This window comes from Terrapene carolina, unplaced genomic scaffold (assembly GCF_002925995.2).
Source record: "Terrapene carolina triunguis isolate 2854851 unplaced genomic scaffold, T_m_triunguis-2.0 Scaffold33392, whole genome shotgun sequence".
Classification (NCBI taxonomy): Eukaryota; Metazoa; Chordata; order Testudines; family Emydidae; genus Terrapene; species Terrapene triunguis.
Genome location: NW_020697743.1, coordinates 3,127,350 through 3,146,982, shown reverse-complemented (window position 1 = coordinate 3,146,982; position 19,633 = coordinate 3,127,350). Strand labels below are relative to the sequence as shown.

At 45.6% G+C, this 19,633-nt stretch overlaps 1 protein-coding gene across 1 annotated transcript; it reads right to left on the bottom strand.

The window, feature by feature from the left end:
- Positions 1 to 4,326: 4,326 nt before the first annotated feature.
- Positions 4,327 to 17,639, bottom strand: LOC113409456 (purpurin). Its single transcript, XM_026663382.1, has 5 exons — positions 17,523 to 17,639; positions 15,032 to 15,168; positions 11,520 to 11,632; positions 6,391 to 6,603; positions 4,327 to 4,364 (listed from the first exon to the last, which is right to left on the bottom strand). The coding sequence occupies exons 1-5, from the start codon at positions 17,637 to 17,639 to the stop codon at positions 4,354 to 4,356; spliced, it is 591 nt and encodes a 196-aa protein (XP_026519167.1). The 3' UTR covers positions 4,327 to 4,353.
- Positions 17,640 to 19,633: the final 1,994 nt, after the last annotated feature.

The following is a 19,633-nucleotide window of genomic DNA, read 5'->3' as shown; positions in this document are numbered from 1 at the left end:
ACTTGAATTGCAATATGAAATCAGCTGTACAGTGAGATGGAGGAAGCATTTGGCATTGTGGATTCAAAGGCGATTGGTCCACCTCCACATTTGAGTGTCAGGATTGTGTGTCTGCCATCAGCAATCCCCCCACCACCACCATCACCACCGATATGTGTTTTGTACCGCTACCTCATTGATAGGCCTAGGTAACAACCACTAAGATGGAGTTAAGACGGTTGAGAGCAGCGGTCATGTACTCCTTGTACACAGTAAGTTGCAGGGCTGCTACTAGCGGGTCAGATGCCTGTACAAGATATGGACTGGCTATAGCACTTTCACCGTGGAGAGAGATACCAGAGATGTGTTCTCTTAACTATACAATGCACTGCCAGGTCTGGCTGTTCCCAGCTCAGGAAAGGTATGTTACGCATGAGACCACCTAGTGGCTGAACATTATAATATCGTGTAAGCATTTCATCGCTGTAGAGCTCAGAAATTCAGAGGAGAATACGCTATAGGGATGTTGTACGTGTTCCCATACAGATCATCAAAACCAGAAAAGACAGTTACCGTTAAACTTAAATGACATCCAACAATGTTAATACATAGAAATGCAGAGTTAAGACCCCTTAATTCTGCATCCTGAAGTGAGACCTTGCGGAGGGGGAAACTTTTAGCTTTCAAAAGAAATTATCCAATCAGGGGCCCCAAGCACTACACTACCTTAATCAAGGTAGGTATTTGCCATGGTTTCTGCTGAAGGAGAATTTAAGTTAAGAATAGGGGGGAACTGACACTCAAAATACTCAAGTGTAGCTCACGCCCAAGAGTTCAGTGAGTTAACTCCATGGGACGTTAGAAGAGTCTAACAGGGCAAAATTAAAGTTGAGTGGTTGTCCTAACTATGCACTTCCATACCTTAAAATACTCCTGCCTCTTCCTTCTTGCCATACACCTGTGTGTGCGTACAACCCAAATCCCTCTCCCTCCTGCACCTCTAGCTATACATACTTACACCCGAATACCCCGCTCCTGCCTGTATAACCACTTGAGGAGCTTTGGTGCAATGAGAAGCTTTTGAAAAGGTATTTAATGATAAGTTGCCATTATTTTCCATAACTGAAAGTTTGTCATGAAGAAAGGCCCACTTTCCGAATGGCCATTCATTGTTCTCAGCATGAGCAAAGCAACATCTGCCTGGAGGGAGGTGGGGGAGAGGTGGCAGGTTGGCAAGTCCATGATGATGAAATGGTAGCACTTGGAAAGAGGGCGGTTCACTCTCGTCTCTCTCAGCCTCTGCTGACCAAGAAATAGAATTCTAGGAGCTTGGCTCTAATCCACAGATGGAGCAGCTAACATTCCTCAGACGACTCTACTTCAATGGGCAAGTGTCTTTCAAATCCTTAGCTAAATGCCACTGCAGGCGTATAATGCCATAGGCTGGTTCAATGTTTATAGGAAGGCTGGCTTAGCCAGTGAATTCCATAGGGTGGTTTTTTCTTTATAAGTTCTGTAGTAATGAAACTATTATGATGTTCCCGTACGGATCCGTCACAGGCTCCCGCTCCTTGAAATTCTATCCTGAACTGTTACTCTAGTATTTCCTCCCTCCTATACACTGCTATGAGCTATACTGAATTTCCCCTCCCCTAGTGCTTCCTGGCTTATAGACATGGGGGATTCCAGGAGCACTGAGCATCCATAGCCCTGAATGGGAGTTGCAGGCGCTTAGCAGCTCTGAAAGCTCAGGCTTGGGGTTACCCTACTTCAAACATACTGGTGTAGCTTTTGCTGCATGGAAAATTTCAGCCAAGTGGATAAAATCTAAAAGCACTGAAAACAGGCTATTATAATGGGCAGTGTCCAGCAACCTTCACCACAGGCATCGCTACCCACTCTTCCTATAATGCTTTTCATTATCTAGGCCCCTGCTGGGGAAGCCCTAAGCCCCCAGGATGGTGGCACCCTTATTCCTCCCTCCTCGGGGCTTCAGTGGCTCACCATAAGAACAGTGGGTCCGAGGTTCTTTGTGCACAGTGCCTTCACCTGTGACAGACAACCACTGTGATTTCTAGGACATCCCGGTTTATCGTGAGAGGATATCAAAGACAATAGAGAAGGATAAACAATGTTTGATTCTTGTAAAGGATGGGGATAAATTAAAAGACTAGAAAGGGAATTGGCTCCAGGATGTCAAATAACTGACCCATCCCATTGCACTCTGGAACATGCCCACTAACAATAATGCACAGGCTCCCCCCCTCCCACAGGCTTAGCTGGATGTGAAGGGTGGGTGTCCCTTGCTGGGACACTGACAGCCCTTGCTTCTGGCTGCAATGGGCCTCTGGTGCCCTCAAGTCCTGGCCCTTGGCATAGCGGGTCTGCAGGGCACAGCAGGTAGGCGGTTCTCGCTGGTGCAGCGGAGTGTTGGGGCGCAGTTGCTGTCATGGAGCTGGGAGATGTAAGTAATGCCAGGCACGCGGCTAAACACTCCGTACTCTCTCCCTGTCTGCTGAGGTCATTCAGTGTTGGCGGGATTGTTTATCTGCTTAGCAGATTTGTTAATAAAGGGACTTGTGATCAATTGCAGTTGTTTCTCCAGTGCCCCTTGGGTCTCTTATTCTAATACCATTGGTAATAATTTTCCAGGTGCTGTAGCTGTTTAGGAGACTGAACTCTTACCAACCTCTGGAGTCTAAGAAATTAATCAATACTCAATACACCAATTGGGCTACACCCAGGTCCTAATTATGTATGAGCCTTAAAGATCCCAGTTTTCCAGAAGGTGGCATATTGGTCCAAGGGTCTTCACCAAAGGCCAACCTTCCTTTGGTTAAGACTTCAGCTTGTCTCATCAATTGAGATGGAGTCCTAAGTTGCCACAACTCATCCCTGATGCTACCTTAAAGGACAGAGAGGCGATTAGTAAGGCGTTAAATCATTCCACTGACTACTGCATTAGTCCAGTATGACCAGGCGGACTGCGTAAGTTTATTCAGAACACACAACAGTAGTTTACATACAGGTTACTAGTGTGTATCTAAATTGTTTTCCGGTCGGGAGTATCTATGCATTTCCTACTCCGGTTTAGGTTCTGCCCATGGCTTTAAACATGAGCTTTAGCAATCTTTCTCCCCTTCCTGACAATGGAAGACTCTCTTTGGAGGGCAGTGAACAGACTGTGCTATCCTCAACTAGCATACTTCTATTACAGCTAAATATCAGGGGCAATGCAGACTAGGGGCTTGGGGAGAACAAACCGCTTACCCTTTAGGGAGAGCTCACCACATTCCTGGTGCACTATCCACACTCAAGCTAGAAGAGCCTTTAACAGGAATTTATATGCTATTTGCAACCAAGCTTTTCCCCAATTGTTCCCAACTGCCAGCAAACTGCAAAGTCAGTCATTTGCCAAGCACTAGGCAGTGCCAGTGTCTTACCATGCACTTTGGTTTGGCTGCAATCTTATCCCAAGTAATTACTAGTCACAGAAAGATGCCCTTGCTACAGGGTTGCATGAGTCAGCATAACGTGGTGGTATATCAAGTCAGTGGGTTTAGCTTTCTTCACAGAAAACCACTAACATCTGAGGATCAGTCATGTCCCATGGAAAGGGAATTGTGTGACTGAGAAATGCCTTTTCAGGTCCCCCCCATCTTCCTAAGAGGAACGCTCTACTACCCATTACGTCTCTGACTCTCTGCACAGACAAAAGCAACTCCTGGGCCCAGATGATGAGACAGGAAGGTGGAGGACGGTGGTGGGAAGAATTTTGATACCTACTGTTAGGACTAGTAGCCAGGAGCTTGGATCAAGCAGCTGCACAGGGCTTTGATGAGGCTGAGCTTGTTCAACCCTTAAGAGGAACCAGGGATTCAGTATTCTGAGCTTTTAGAAAGCCAGCCTCTTGTGTGATCCCATAGTGTGTTCTTAGTTTGAATTTGTTTGACGCCAGTTGTCTGACTAGAAACAGCCATCACAATGGGACCCCAACTCCAACTGGGGCATTTCAGCACTAATAGTTACTAGCAGTAAATATATTAACTTGGAATGAGAGGATCACACTTTATCAATCTCACATCCGCCTTCTTGTCCCACCAGGCTTTGTTACTTAAAAATTAAAATATGAGGCTAGGTTAAATGAGACAGGCAGTAGATAGCAAAATTCATGTTTAGAGGTTTTTTTTAAAAACATATCACATTAACGTTATTCCTTTGAAAATTGCACTCGGGTTACAAAAAAACAACATTTTAACATGTTTTTCAGGAAAAAAACATTGGTCCAAACTATTTGATTTTTAAGAGACTGACAACTTCAAGACCCAGAGATCTAGTTTCTGGTCTTAGATATCGAATCACAAGTGTAATTCCTTAGCAGGCACCTGCAAAAGGAAGAAAGGAAAGAAAAAAAGAAAGAAAACTTTAGTTCATTTTTTCCATTCCATGCAAATGAATTTGTAGTCATTGCAGTGTTCTAATCCTCAGTTCAGCTACAGCTGCAGAAATTTGGGGGTACTCATAAAACAGAGTTTAGGGTTAGTGCCCAAAACTCTCACTTGCACTGTCTGGATCCTGCTCTGTGCATGGCTCTACCACATAATGTGTTAGAGCAGTCCTTAGGCTGCTCTAAGTTACTTCAGCCATCACTAGCCACAAAGGGCCATAACCTCAGCCTAGTATATCGATTTAGCACCAGACGTCCTGCCCAGTAACCAGTGCCCCTTTCTCAGCCACAGCCAGCAATGAGAGTTTGTAGTAAGAAGCCTCTGGGTCAGCTCTTTGGGTGAACCTGGCTTACACTTCCCTGCTGTCCTGCTGCGTTGCCACAGCTTGTTTCTGTTTGTTCCTCGACTCACACCTGGGCAGTTTAACACTGTTACAAAGTTTGAACCTGCAGACTTTACCCAGGCAAAATTCCCGTTGACTTCAATAAGAGTTTTGCCTGAGTAAGGGCTGCAAGTCAAGATCAGGCCCAAAGATAGCACCTTACTTTGTGACTGAATGAGTCCTGTGACTGTCAGTTAATGAAGCATTGCATGCTGGGATCTGTACTCTCAATGAAGCACCTATTTTTAAGAGAGAGCTGGTTGGTCCCCCTATATTTAGGTTATCTAACACTTTCCATTTTAAGAGATTCTTGCACCCTTCTGACTGGAAAGCTTTCACCCACTTCATTGTGTGCAGCAGACCTTTGAAAAGCAGGAGGGGAATAGCCCTCTGGCTACTTAAGTGCCTTGTCTTCAACCCGTTCAGCATTTTGGGGAGATGAACTGCTCACCACCTTTCCCTCTCCTTTGGATTTTCAGGAAGAGTTTCTGACCGCAAGCCTGAATAACCCAACACAATATTCTGGAGAGCCAGGTCTGCCGCCCCCACGGCTCTGAGAAGGGCCAAGACCTGCCAGAGCAGGACTTTGTGGGGCTGGGAGGAGGGAAGTGCACAGAGCTGGGCTTCCTCCCCACTCAGCACATTGCCTCAGTAGCCCATGCACCACACATGGGTTAGTAAGTCCCACACCTCTGGTGGAGGTCGGGTAAGCAAGTAGGGTGACCAGACAGCAAAAATCGGGATGAGGGTGGGGGGTAATAGAAGCCTATATAAGAAAAAGACCCAAAAATCGGGACTGTCCCTATAAAATTGGGACATCCGGTCACCCTATAAGCAAGCCAGGAAGAAGTCCCCTACCAAGAAGTCCTCCAGCACATGGCATCAAAGGGCCAGTTCCCCCACCCCCCCGGGCACTATGTGGGGCTAGAATGTCCCCAGCTCAAAGGAAAGGTAACTACGCTAGGCTGCTCCCCAAGCACCCTCAAGATCCAGCACGTGACTCATTAACACACCCGGAGAAACAGCCATCTCCTCCTGCCAGCTAATGCAGTTGGAAGCGCAGCTCCAGTTAGAGCAGTCTGTGCTGAAGGTTCAGGCTTCAAACCCTGCTGGCGCCTCACGATGGGGAGAGGCTGTTAAGTACTGAAATCTGTTTTTCCCTTTTCCCTTTGTACAGGCAGGGAGTCGCAGCTCACTTAGAAGGACTTTATTTAGGTGGCCAAGTCAAACACTTGAAAGTTAGGAAATGCCAAACTTCCCGTTGCCCAGGCAACCTTAAATCTGCCCTTTTGTATGTATCCATTAGGATGGTCTAATGATGTGACATCCTGTTTTTCCATAGGATTATCACAGCCTCATTACTGCATAGGATGGGGACGAGGGGCAGAATTAAGTTTGCACATCAACCCTAAATCTGGCATTTTTAACTTGTAAGTCTTTCACTTTGCAGCCACGCTCTTACTTAATATTGCATACAAAAATGCTGTCAAAAGAACTGTTAATTAGGTTGCAATGACTTTGTTGCGTTAGGAAATATGCAGCTGACTCTTACAGTAAGAGTCTGTTCGTATCTTAGTGTACCTGTCTGCAGCACTGGCTGGAACTGGCCAGACATGCAAATCTCTTCCTGCTTCTGACGCACAATGCGCTGGATGGCTGGTGGGAGTCCACGAGGGTTGCGTGAGAAGATAAGGGAGTATCCATCATCACAAGTGCCATCCTCTTTCAGGCTGCGGCAGGCATAAGTAATGGCATAGTTGTCATAATCGGTGTCAATCACCCAGTAGTTGTCCCCTGAAATATTAGAACAGCTCGTTAGTCATGGGCTGTAGGTAGCTACATAGGTGAAGATGTCTGAGCACTCCAATCGAGCGAACTCAGGCTTGACAAGAATCAGTGGTGGGAAGGTAAGTCAGCAAATTTCAAAGCGTGTGTGCGCGCATATGTGAGCGAGTGTGAAACAACTGGAACCGATTCCTAAGGGATGAAGGATTCTACCACCCAGAGTCCTGACATCTGGATGGAACGGCTTTCTGTGAGAAACGCACCCGTTCAGCCATGAGTCGAGCTTGATGCAGTCCACCCCAGGATTAGCTGTGGCACACAGGAGGTGAGACTAGATGATAATGATCCTTTCTGACCTTCAACTATAAAATCCCTTTTCAACTTCTACCTGGAATGGGAAAAATTTCAATGGTTTTCACCACCACACATTTTTTCTTGGCCCCTTTATGGACCTGCTCCACTGAAGTCTGTCCAAAACACCATTGGGAGCCAAACTGGGGCTTAGGGTAGAGAAGATTCACTGAAGCCTCATGAAACATCTTTTTGCACCAGAAGGTCACAGGCCTATTCTTGGACCATGGGGTAATTGAAAGAGCTTTGTTTGATGAAACACAGTTGAGCCTTCCTAATCTACACACCTTATTGTTCATGCCAAGGGTTTATTACAATACTATATGTTGTAATGAAGTTTTTTTCCTAGGTTTTCATTATCTTGGCTAGATATCAAGTATTAAAAACAAAACTAATTGTCTAAGTAATGGGCTTTTTTACAATTAGTATTTTTTTCTGAAGTATTTGGGTCCTGATTCTCCATGTTTAGCACACACAGAACTGATTTCAGTAGTAATTTTGTGTGAAAAAGGAATGCAGAATTGAGCCCTTAATTGATAACTCCTGAATCCAGTAATTCACTGTGGACTATGCAACTGAAATTAGTGAGGTTCTTCCATATGTTATGGAGACATTGGTTGATACTCTATAGTTAAGAGGTTGAATCCCTGCTATAAGTGCAAAACTCACTTATGTATGAAAAGTATAGTGGAGTTGATCTAGTGTCTTCTCAAATTACAGCATTTACCAATGACCCAGAAAAATTATATATTTACTAGTACATCTGTTAGTTTAGCAATTCAAATTAAAAACGGGTCCTTTAGCACCCAGTGTCAGACTTTGCCTCTAATCTGATTAACAGACCAAACCAGCCTCTTTCATTAATCATAGAATATCAGGGTTGGAAGGGACTTCAGGAGGTCATCTAGTCCAACCCCCTGCTCAAAGCAGGACCAATCCCCAACTAAATCATCCAATTTTTTTGCCCCAGATCTCTAAATGGCCCCCTCAAGGATTGAACTCACAACTGTGGGTTTAGCAGGCCACTGCTCAAACCACTGAGCTATCCCTCCCCCCAAATTAATCCTAAAAGAGGAGTTTAAATGGAGACCAGGCACAAGATTTCAATGAGTTCAGATGAAATGGAGAGCTTGGTCATGTTTTCCCATTAGTCATAAAATCCTCTAACTCAGCAGACGCCGAATGATACAATGATCCATTCCAGAATTCCATGAAGAACTGCCCTCTCTCCAAATGACTGCCATCACCCATTGTTCTCCAGGGGATTGAAGGCACAGCTGCCCTCAGTTTGTGGCCATTTTGAGAAGGGTGCCATTGTAATACCCTCACTTCTACCATTTGACAGTATAGAAAAGTCAAAGTGTTTCATTTAAATTAGGAACAGCAGCAAGATGCAGATACAGCCTGTGACACAAGTCAGCCTTTATCATGTACACAGGGCCTGAACCAGCAAGAATTCTAGTCCAAGAATTTGCATAAAAGTAGTAAAGATTTATAAGACTGCCCCATTAAAACAAATTAGTCCGAGAAGGGATTTGGTTTCTCCTTCTATGGATTAGGCCAGCTCTTGGAATTCTCTGTGCAATTCCACTAACTATTGATGTGGCAGCGGTGATTCTGTAATTAGCATGAGTTGAGTTTTGCACTTGAAGCAGAGGTTCAGCATCAAAGAACAAGTTATATCTTCCCCTAAATTACAGCACTTGGAAATTTTCTGGAAATTTACCAGTTAAAATGGGCCCTTTAAGAAATTTAAAATCCAGTGTCAGACTTTTTTGCCGCTAATAATCGCAGACTAGCCCATTTTAAAAAACTTTTCAGTTAAAACGTACTGGAATCTTGAGGATATAGAGTTATATTTATTTATTTTTAGATTCCATAGTAATTTTTTTCTGTCCTCAGTGAAAGTTTCTCCTAAAGCAGAGACTGAAGGGAACAATGGTAGGCACAGAGAATTCAGTGAAGAACTGCCCTCTGTCAAAATGGCTGCCATCTCCTTAGAGATGGTTGGCAGTTTTCCATTGACAGGAATTTGATGGAAAATGCAGTTCCTGCCAAATGGAAGTTTCCTGTGGGAAAATTTAGATTTTGCCAGAGTTTTGCAGTTTTCTAGTGGGAAAATCGAAACATTTAGTTCTTGGTTGATTTGAGCTGAATACAAACTTTTCCGTTTGTTGAACCAAGCTGTAATATTGGTTTCAAATCATCTTGACACTATGGCGTATCTGTGTAAAGTGCGGCGGTGCCTCATGGGAGTTGTTGTTAGAGTGATTCATGTCCCCCATTCCCTACGGGCTGGGGCTCACTGACTAATTACATCTCCCATGATGAACCAAGATCGCAATGAGAGCACGAGTCACCCAAACGACAACTTCCATGAGGCAATGTGACACCTTAGCTTAATGTTGAACTTGTTTGGAACCAAATGTAACATTTTAATATTTCCATATTGAAATTTCAGAACGTCACGTTCTGCAAGACATTCTAATACTTGGGCTTTTCACTCTAGTAGAGACAAAAACCAAATGCAAAATATCAATTTCCTGTGTGGTCGAAATTCTAATTTGTGCTCAGCTCTGCATGTCAATGAGACAGCGTCTCTGCCTTCTTACAGAATAGGGGGCACCATTTTCCTTTCAGGCAGCTATTGCTTCACTCATGTGGAGAACAATGGGAAATGGTGGCCATTTTGAAAGGGGCAATTTGACACATTTTGCAGTGATGACAAATGGAAAGTATTGCGATTAATCCTAAAAAAAAAAAAATCTCTACAAAAGGTACCTGTTGCACCAGAGCAATTCCATGGGTGCATCGGGTGGAGGGAAGGTGAAGGGAGGGAAATTAGAGTGTGTGTATAGGATAACAGAGAGAGTGGAGTGCAAGAGGTAACATTTTCAGTTTAAAAAGCAAGGAGATTCCCAGATGAGCAACAAAAAATGTAGTTAAGGTTTAGTACTTATCACCAGTTTAGGGAAACTGCATTGCTGGGCTGTTATTATCTCCAAACCAAGTGTTATCAGCCCACAAAGTTAACACTCAAGAAAGAAATTCAAACGTTTTGGGGTATGGAAGTGCACAGTTAGGGCTCCCAAACAACCTTATCCCTGCCCGGTCATGACACCGCGAGGGGGAAATAATGAAGAAGAGTAAATGATCTAGAAAAAATAATCAGTTTAATCTGGGCCCACAACCACAGCTAAGGCTAAATAAGTTTGGTATAGTGTCACTACAGCACACGAGCATTTCTGCTGAACGAAAAACTTTCAATTATGGAGAGTAACAGAGAAAAAGGGACAATTAATCCTAGCAGAAAAGAAAAGAAACGTAACCTAGGTAGAAAATTAAGGGAGCTTTAACTCTATGGGAAGTTTGAAGGGTCTGTTGGAACAGTGCAGGGTGTCTGGATGCCCATGCAGTACAGATATGGAAATACACCTCTGGATTTCTTAACAATTCAACCTTATCTGAATTTCCTAAGTCAATAACCCTTGGTCTTGGGATAGTTACAATATCCCTGCAATTTAGTTTAACCTAAAGTAGTGATATGTCCTCTAGCCTTAACTCCATTTCATCCTGGGGTGTGTCTGGGAATATATCACAGGCAGACCAGCAGTAATGACTATATTAATGTTGCTTAACACTTTCTAGGTTTTTCGTTTTCCTAAGATGTTGCCCCTGTTTTTACAGCTTTGTTCTTCCATCCAGGATGTTTTGATGTAATTTATTTACCGGTGCACTAGGAAGATATTCCTTCAGCACTCACTAATGGGGAACCCTGTCCAGCCACCACAACTGCAGAGGGTCCTCGAGCAGGGGAAGGGATGTGGGAGGTGCATGTGGGAATTAGGCAGGTGTATACACCTGTCATGGCACAAAGAGTTCCTGGGGAGTGGGGCTTCAATCCTGAGGGCAGCTAAGGAATAACCATACAATTTTCCTCCCATCACCACCCGCCCAGCTGCTTTGGCCAGCTGCTAGTAGGAGGATATGGGGATAAGTGTCAAATCCCTCCCCCTCTGCACAGCTCAAGTTACCAGGCTGTGCGTGGGGAAGGCCTGCAGAGGTTAACAGGAGCAAGCACACCTCCGACTCCTGAAAAACATCATTTCCCAAGTCCAGACAGCCCAGAACTGTATTGATACCCATCTACTTTACAGCTTTGTGCTGTGACCCACCTTTGTAAAATAACTGGTAATAGCTTGGTCCTTAAGGGAGTCTCTGGCTCGTCTCTGTTTGGGAGGTAGAGAGCTCTCTTTTTCTTGGAGTAGGCTTCCCCATCATGTTTTGGGGAGAAGGGGTTGGTTAGGGTAGAGAAGCAATGGGGAGCAAGGATTTGCAGTGTTCTCCAAAGATCAGCCTCTGGAGCTGTCTCCCAAAGTAGATTCCACAGCCAGATCCCCCCGTTCAACATTGCTGGGTCCCCAGCTCTCACGCACTTCGCTCTAACCTGTGTGACCTGCAATGTCCCACATGAGTGCAACGGTCTGGGCAGCTCCTCCATTGAAACATGTAGGCCTCGACACCAACGAGCTCCAAGCCAACACAGCTAACCCAAGGGGATGAAATTCACTCACCTCCACTGGACAAGTAGCTAGCCAGACCTTGGTAACGCATGTACATCTTCGCTGGAGTGGTGGGGTCTGGGACTGTGTACTGAGCAGCCATATCTGCACAGATCACCCAGAATCTGAAACAGGAGCAGAGAGACCGAGGATGAGACTCTACAGCGTGTATGTTTCAATTCACAAAATAACAGCCCTGTTCAGGACTCATACAGGTGCCTGACTTAATTCTGACAGACTTAGCAGGGCCATGGGCACTGTTCCCATTTCAAAATAGTTCATCGTTGAGTAAAAGCCACTCCACATCCTAGCACAGTGCTCCTTGCCCGGTCGCTACGCAGGAACGAGTCGCGGGCTGCACGGATTTCCAGAGTGGCGCTGGGAGTGCAGAGAGCTGATGGATCTGCTACCCACCTCCACACCACAGAGTAAGTCGTGTGCATCCAGAAACAGCAGGAAATGCATTCAGTGTATTGGAGTATGGCTCAGACAAAAATCAGACTCCCACTGCGCTACATGCCGCCCAGAAAAATAGGCGTGAGAGTCTCTGCTCCGCTCCTGCTGTTCCCACAGGATTCAAGCAGGCGGAGGACAAGGGAGAATGGCAGTGAGGAAAGGGCATGGTACAGGCTGCAGGCAGCTCTTAAAGGCTCTCGATCATTCAGAGGGATATCGCCGGTTGCTTGGTTTCCATTGAGCGTCATAAGTAGTGTCTCTCGAGGAATTTGAGGGTGGGGAGGGTAGCAGCCTTATGAACTAGTTTAAGGCAGGAATTCCCTATTTAAGGAGAGCCAGGAAAACAATGCCAGTGGGCTACAGGAGGAATGGATTCCTGGACAGTGAAGGTGGGTGTGGCTGGCAGAGCAGGCACCAGAGATGTGATCTCATAGGTAGACAGGGGCATTGAAAATGACCGGAAGCTGCATTTCGCCTCTGGCTCCCCATTTTCCACAGTGAGGTCAGGTGGGGGGAGCTTTGGCAGAGGGAGCGCTCTTGTCCGCTACACCTCGCAGAGCCTGGTGGGAGCAGGCTGTTGCCATAGGCGGGGGAGGAGACAAGTTTCAGCCGTGTGGACAGTCAGATTCTGCAAGCTAGAGGGAAGAGCAGCAGAATGTGGGGTACGGGAGGAGGAGCTCGGAGGCCTGAGTCGCGCAGGAGGAGCAGGTCACCGGTAGCACACTCGTCTGGGACTAGCACAGCATGCAGAGAGCGGCTCCAAGTCACAGCAGCCTCTAGGGAGGCCTGGCCTACCCTGGGGAAAGGGTAGCTAGCGTAGTGCTCTGAGGCCAAGCAGAGCCATACGACAGGGTTCACAATGCGTGGAGATGTGTCACTTGTACCCGCCCCCTGCAACCTTTGCAGAGGCCTTTCCCCCAGGTGTCACCTGAGCCCCAACGATCGACAAGGTGGGGAGGAACAGGTAGGTCCCTGTCAGGACAGACCCCTGGGCAGATGCCAAAGCTTTCATCCCACCATATCGCTCCTCTCAGTTGCCCTTCACATGTCCGTGCGGCTACCACAGGGTGTCCAAGTGGGAAGTGGAGGCCAACCAGGGCCAGGCCCGGGACCGGTAGTGGTCAGATGGGGAAAGCAGGCTAAAGAACTTGCAAGAGCAAGAGACTGGACAACCAAGGCCCCAGAGCAGGTTCCAAGTCACATTCCCTGCAGTTCAGACCCAGGGCAGATACCTGCGCTTGACACTCCCCTCCTCTCCCTCCCCATACACACATTCTGAGCAGAAGAGGTGTTGGGGAGGGTAACTGTCCTCTGCCACCTACAACAGGTTGCAGCCTCCCTACTAAATGATCTCCCCTGGTTTTCCTTTCTGCCGTGCACCCATCCTTTTGTTAGCGGAGGTGCCACCTCAGCGGGGAGTGGGTTTTACTGCTCATTTGCTGAGGAATTGATGGCCACCACGCAAATGGCTGACTTGCACTAGCTTTTCCCATGGTTTGCTGCCAAGAACCCCCTGACTGAACTGTCCGGTGTCTGATCACAGGCAGGGAGAATTTGCTGCACCCTCACACTAGGATAGGAGTTCTCTAGCCCTAATCCGTCGTCCCACTGCTGGATTTACACTGGGATGAGTTGCATGCTCAAAGCCTACGTAATAAAAGGAGTGTAACTTCAGCCATGAAGCAGATACATTCATGGCAACAGATGATTTCCCGGTTTTCTTGAGAGGCTACCCACAATTTACAACTCTGAGTAGCCGAACGTGTTCCTTCCCACATGCATTATGTAGTACTTGTCTACTGAACTTCACCTGGCCTTTTTCTCAAATGTCCTGGAGTGCTGCCCATTCTTCTGTCTTGACAAACCTAAGGTTTGTGTCAGTGAGTTTTACCACCTCACAAGAACATAAGAACAGCCATACTGGGTCAGACCAAAAGGTCCATCCAGCCAGGTATCCTGTCTTCCGACAGTGGCCAATGCCAGGTGCCGCAGAGGGAGTGAACCCAACAGGTAATGATCAAGTGAGCTCTCTCCTGCCATCCATCTCCACCCTCTGACAAACAGAGGCTAGGGACACCATTCCTTACCCATCATGGCTAATAGCCATGAATGGACTTAACCTCCATGAACCTCAGTGCACCCATCATCCATATTGTTAGCTAATGTTGAACAGCACTGGAGCTAGTATTTATCTATGGAAGGTCTTGAGGTTTTTTTCTTTCTACACCGAGAAAGCTATTTATTCCTACTCAGTTTAGTCTCTCAACCAAGCTGTAATGCCTTACAGTAGCCACAGGTGACGGGCAAAAATCTTAGATTTGTTTCCATCTGTCTATCCAGTGCCCGCCCATATTATCTGAGGGCTTTTTGAGTCTTCCACAGAAGACTAACCAGTGTCAGGTGGAAAAATCCACTAACATAAAACCCACTTGCCCCTTCAACCACCAAATCTTTCAGGGAAATCTAACCAATTAGAAGCAGTTTGCCTTTCCAAAAGCTACATTGGTTTATTTGACATTACCCTCACCGGACTGCTTTGCCACTCTACAATTAATGATTTTCTTAGCCATGCGTCTCTGTAAAGAAGCTACGCCTGAGGTATAATTCTTAGGATCTCCGTTTGAATAAACAGGTTGAACGCTGTCAAACCTTCAATACAGTAATTGTTTTTAGTTTTTTTTTGTTAATAGCTCAGCTCTTTTGTTCATTAGGTTCCTTAAAACTCAGAAACTCCATCTGGACCTATTGACTTGTTACCATTATTGAAAACTTAGCTTTGCAAGTCCTGGGCCTCTGAACACAGACTGTCAGATACATGTTGATTTTGTGACAGGCACGAAAGAGACCAGGCTGGCTTTGAACTCATCGTCGCTGGTGGCCTAAATAGAAAATAAAGCCAGGACCCTAGAAGCAGAAGGTTTGACGTTTTAACGTACTGAGCTTTATTAGCTTTTCCTTCTTGAACAAGGTACCCAGGTCACATCATGTGCCTCAGATACGTTCCCAGTCACAAGGCGTACTAGTGCATTCAATCAGGCGCGCGAGTGGTGGATTCGCCAAGCACTTACCCAAAGAGCTTCACTCTGCCTTTGGAAGATGCAATCATTGTGCCATCCTCCTCGATGGTGTATTCAGCAGAGATGTTATCCTGAAGGAAGAGGCCTTCTGGGTCCTTCTTTGCTAGGGCATACCATTTCCCTGCATACTGAAAGGAAAATATCCCAATTAATTTTCATTGCATGGCATGAACATCAGGCATCTGTAACCACCCGTACTGCAGCAAGCTGGTGGCCAGAAAGCTTGTAGTTCAGTAGGTAGGTGCTATAAAACCCGGGGAAAGGCCTGTGCGTGCATTTGTTAGGGGCTTGGCGGAATGGTTCCACTGTGCATTTGCACCTTTGACCTTGTGACAGGAGCTGGGTTGGTAGCCCTGGATGCTGAAGTCCCAGTCACCTACAGTGCAGCAGCGTAAGCTTCCCTACACTGCCCTGCTTACGTGTCTCAGCCATATCCCAGACGAACCCCGGCTGTAAATCAAACATTCTCTGTTTAGGCCTTGGCCTCTTTGCAACACGTGAACCGGTTAGAGCAAATTGCATGAGGGTTTGGGGGGCCACTTTGCATTCATAAATTGGTGGGAACGACCATCTCTTTTCACAGTTTCACTAAATAACCATTAGATGGCGCACGTGTCACTACTGAAAGGGACTGCATTTGATCCTTTGCTGGAGGTCCGCACCCTTGTTAAAGTTCCTATGCAGAGAGGCAAAAAACATTACGCTTACTCATTAGAAACAGAGGAAAAGAGGCGAGTTTGGTGAGGGCGCTGGTGTTCGTACATTTGATTGAGAAAGAAGAAAATGCCCAGGAAAAGCATCCCTGAAGACCTAGCAGCGTATGTCTTGAAAAGGAAAGGGAAGCTAAGCCAGCATGGTCAGACCCACAAAGAGTTAGCCGTAGAGGACTAACCGGAGTAATGCACAAGGCTGAACACAAGGTGAATATCTGCCTACACTGTAACATCTTGCACCCCTGCTCTGGCGCTTACGAAAATTGGGACATATATGGGGGGTTTGTGTCTATAAAGGAACGTATGGAGTTAAGAGGCCAGGTGATCTAGGAAATCACATGCCTGTTAGAGACTGAAATGGAGGCTGTAACTCAGGAACAGATAAATCAGGGGGATGCTCAACCTTTAGTCAGAGCACGGGTTCCCCCCAACCCTCCAGAGTTTATGTACATGTACACTTATAAGGCTTTGCATTGCCTCTCACCACCCAAGGTGGGAGTCTAGCAGTGAAGTGGGGAAGGAACAACTCCTGCTCAGCCTTACTTGACCCTTCCATGGTCCACCAAAGGCCCCTCCTGGAAGAGGTTCTACCTAGGAGGGCTGCAAAGAGGTTTTGGAGTAGGGGAGGGTGGATTAGTCGAGGTGTTTGATCCTGCCTTAATCTTTTGCTGTCCTAGGGAGCCAAAACATCAGAGTAATGACTGAAATGGAGAGCCATACAAACTGGAGCAGAGCAGGAACGTTATCGTCAAATGTAATAGTCTACAGCCTGGGGTACTTCTGTGACCCCAATGATTGTAGTGTCTGAGCACCTGCAATGCATTGATTCTCTCACCACTCCTAGGAGGTAGATTGAGGTAGATTTGGTGGGGGGTTGGGGGAGCCAGCACCAGACTGGGAAGGAGGGTCCCGACAGTTCCAGGCCCCGTGGCAGCCACTCCAAGTCCTGCTCTCACCTCTGCCCTCCCTCCAGTTCTGCCACCCCTGCTATTATCCCCATTTTACAGATGGGGAAATGAGGCACAGAGCCTCAAGGTCACATAGGAAGTCTGTGGCAGAGCAGGGAAATTGCTTCCTCCACCTCCAAAGTCCCAGGCTGGTGCCCTGGCCACGTCCAAACCCAGATTCTATTTGTTTCCTGTCCCAATGAATGGTTATCTATAGGTGGTCCTATTTGCTACCATAATTCAGCCAGAGTCTCAGAACCAATCTTGAGCAGCTGATTGATGGCTGATGTCAATGGGGCTACTCTAAGGGCCAATTTATCTCCCTTTGATTCGCTATGAGGCGGCTCCAGCTCCCCAGGGCCCCTCCTGAGTGAGGATTTGCAGCTCACTAGCGTACTCTAGATTCAAAGGAGGCAAGTCTGCAATGCCGTTAACTTGGGGGAAATGACTGTCCTGTGTATTTAGAGTCAGGATGAGCCATTAATGGCAGCACATTAGGAGTCGGAGCTTTTGGACCTCCAGCAATTCAGCAGATGTTTCTAGGTCAAACAAGTTTCCTTATGAGAGAAAATTAACCATCATTTTGGATTTTTTGGGCTGAGGTTCTTACTGAGCAGAAGGCAACGGAGGATTAATCTGGTGAGTTAACAGCAAACTACGGAAACAGTGTTTGGGAGAATATATTTTACCTCTAAAACGAAAAGGTTAATTTCCCAGCTCATGTTGCATTGAATTAGTATATTATGCAAATTAAAGAAGTGATGTAAACTGTGTAGCTTCTACTGTTGCACTGTGTACAGCAGATGAAGCTGTGATAATTACCCTCTTTGGGTCGAAGTTGTCTTTCACAGAGAAAGAATCCACTGTACAACTTTGAGCCAGGCAGTGTTCAATACCGGAGAGGAGTGTTGCCAGGAAGACATACTGTGCATATTTCATTCTGGAAGACAAAAGCAAACATGAAGAGTTTCATATGGATGCAGATTCACAAATCTGAAGAAGGTTTTCGATCGAAGGCCAAAAACTAATCCAGATAGCATTTGAAATATACCAACTTCTGGGGGAGCATAGCCAATGGTCTTCTTTTAATTTAAACAGTTGAGTGGTTTATACCTTTGTGTGGTTAATGGTACTACCAGCCACGTTCTTGTCAATTGCATTTGGGGTGGGATGAGGACAACAATCAATCTCACTTTTATCAGCAAATTCTGAGTTTTCTACCTGCATTAAGATATTCACTAAGATGGAAACAACGGTAATTATTAAATGTAAGGTCAAGTTTAAAGTAAAATGCCTACTTCTGCATGCAACAACTGGGATAGCTAGTGCTATAAATATAGATCACAGGCTTCACATTTTTAAACTTGTTTCCTTTCATGTTACTCTACGTACAGTATTGGTCAAGTTAAAATGCCTAAAACAAGTCTGATTAGCACATCAGAGCACCTACAATAATTTTTGGTTTGCTAAATTAGTATTTTGCTTGCCACAAATACTGGCATTTATGCCGGCTATATTTTATTGATATGAATCTAGCTGGAAAATGGATAGAATTGATCACATTTTCTGCTTTTCCATTAACATTTTGTTTTGATGAAAGTGTTCCAGTGAGGTCTACTGAAGCCTCATTTGTCAGAATTAAATTGTTTTTAAGTATTTACCAGCATTGATCCCTGGGACATCTCTATGTCCAGCAGGGTTATTACCTTTCACATGAGATTCTCACAACCTAACCAAATGTTTTCTAGTGAATTATTAAAACATGAAATGCATTTAACTTTTATACTAATCCCTCTCATAGTCTCACCACCTCACATCTGAGAGACAATATTCAAATGCTGGATTACTGACCTGCCTTTAGAATATTACCACAATTTGCCAAAGTAATCCCCATCTGCATTAACCGCTTAGCATATCCCAGCTCATCCACACACCCACATTAAACTTAAATGCTTACAGGGAAAAAAAAGTCTTTAGTGATTATCCTTTTATTATTATTACAACTTTTTGCAGGATATCCAACCCTTATATTCTGTTGTCACATCAAACAGTGAGTCATTTCGATCTTTTAAACTTCATAATCTTATCCCTTTGGAGCCTGAGCTACCATAGAATCATAGAATATCAGGGTTGGAAGGGACCTCAGGAGGTCATCTAGTCCAACCCCCTGCTCAAAGCAGGACCAATCCCCAACTAAATCATCCAGATGGTCCCAAAGACATGCACAGTTAACTATTTTCCAGCTTAAGTTACACCTTGACTAACATATCAGCAAATGCTACTTGCAGTTTTCTGAGGAATATTTCACATAAGATGCCAAGTACAGTAGGCTGAAACGCGTGGCAGGAGAAGCTGTTTCCTGAGTTGCTAACCTGCTTCTTCATTGAGAGAGACCTACCTGCTGGGATATTGTAGCTGGAGCCCTTCGAGCTTACTCCAAGTCAGTCCGTTACTCAGTGGTCAGCTGGAGAGTGTGGTGTGAACTGCCCCCTGGCTGCCTTTAAATAATGAAGCTGCAAAGTCACTAATTGGTTATTTTCGCTGGTGTGCCTGAATAAGACCTTTAATCTTGGATAATCCATTATGTAAAAACCAAGTGTAATCCTCACAGTGGTGTGTCTGCCTGCTTCACTAATACAAACAGAGCTTTTCCATAATGGAAAAAGAAGGCCAGAGGGCTAATAGGTCTGGGGAAGCAAGAGTAAGGACATCTCTGTCACATTCCACTGCCTGCCTCTTTATCATGTGTTGGGGGGAAAACATGGACAGTTAGTTAATCAATCAGCAGACATGCGAATATGCACATGCCCCCGGTTATAGTCACTCACTCACCGGGGGTGAATATAATATCATTAATATTTCCAATAGATGTGATGTGTCATTGGCTAAGACCCAAAACGACGAGTATAAAAATGAGGACTTTGCCCCAGGAG

Excerpts from the sequence above, each read along its gene's own strand:
- LOC113409456 (XM_026663382.1), bottom strand. The coding sequence starts at position 17,639 with ATGAAATATGCACAGTATGTCTTCCTGGCAACACTCCTCTCCGGTATT. Across the intron at positions 15,169-17,522 it reads ACAACTTCGACCCAAAGAGG|TATGCAGGGAAATGGTATGC; the intron begins GTAATTATCACA and ends TTTTCCTTTCAG. Across the intron at positions 11,633-15,031 it reads GGCAGAGTGAAGCTCTTTGG|ATTCTGGGTGATCTGTGCAG; the intron begins GTAAGTGCTTGG and ends CTCCTGTTTCAG.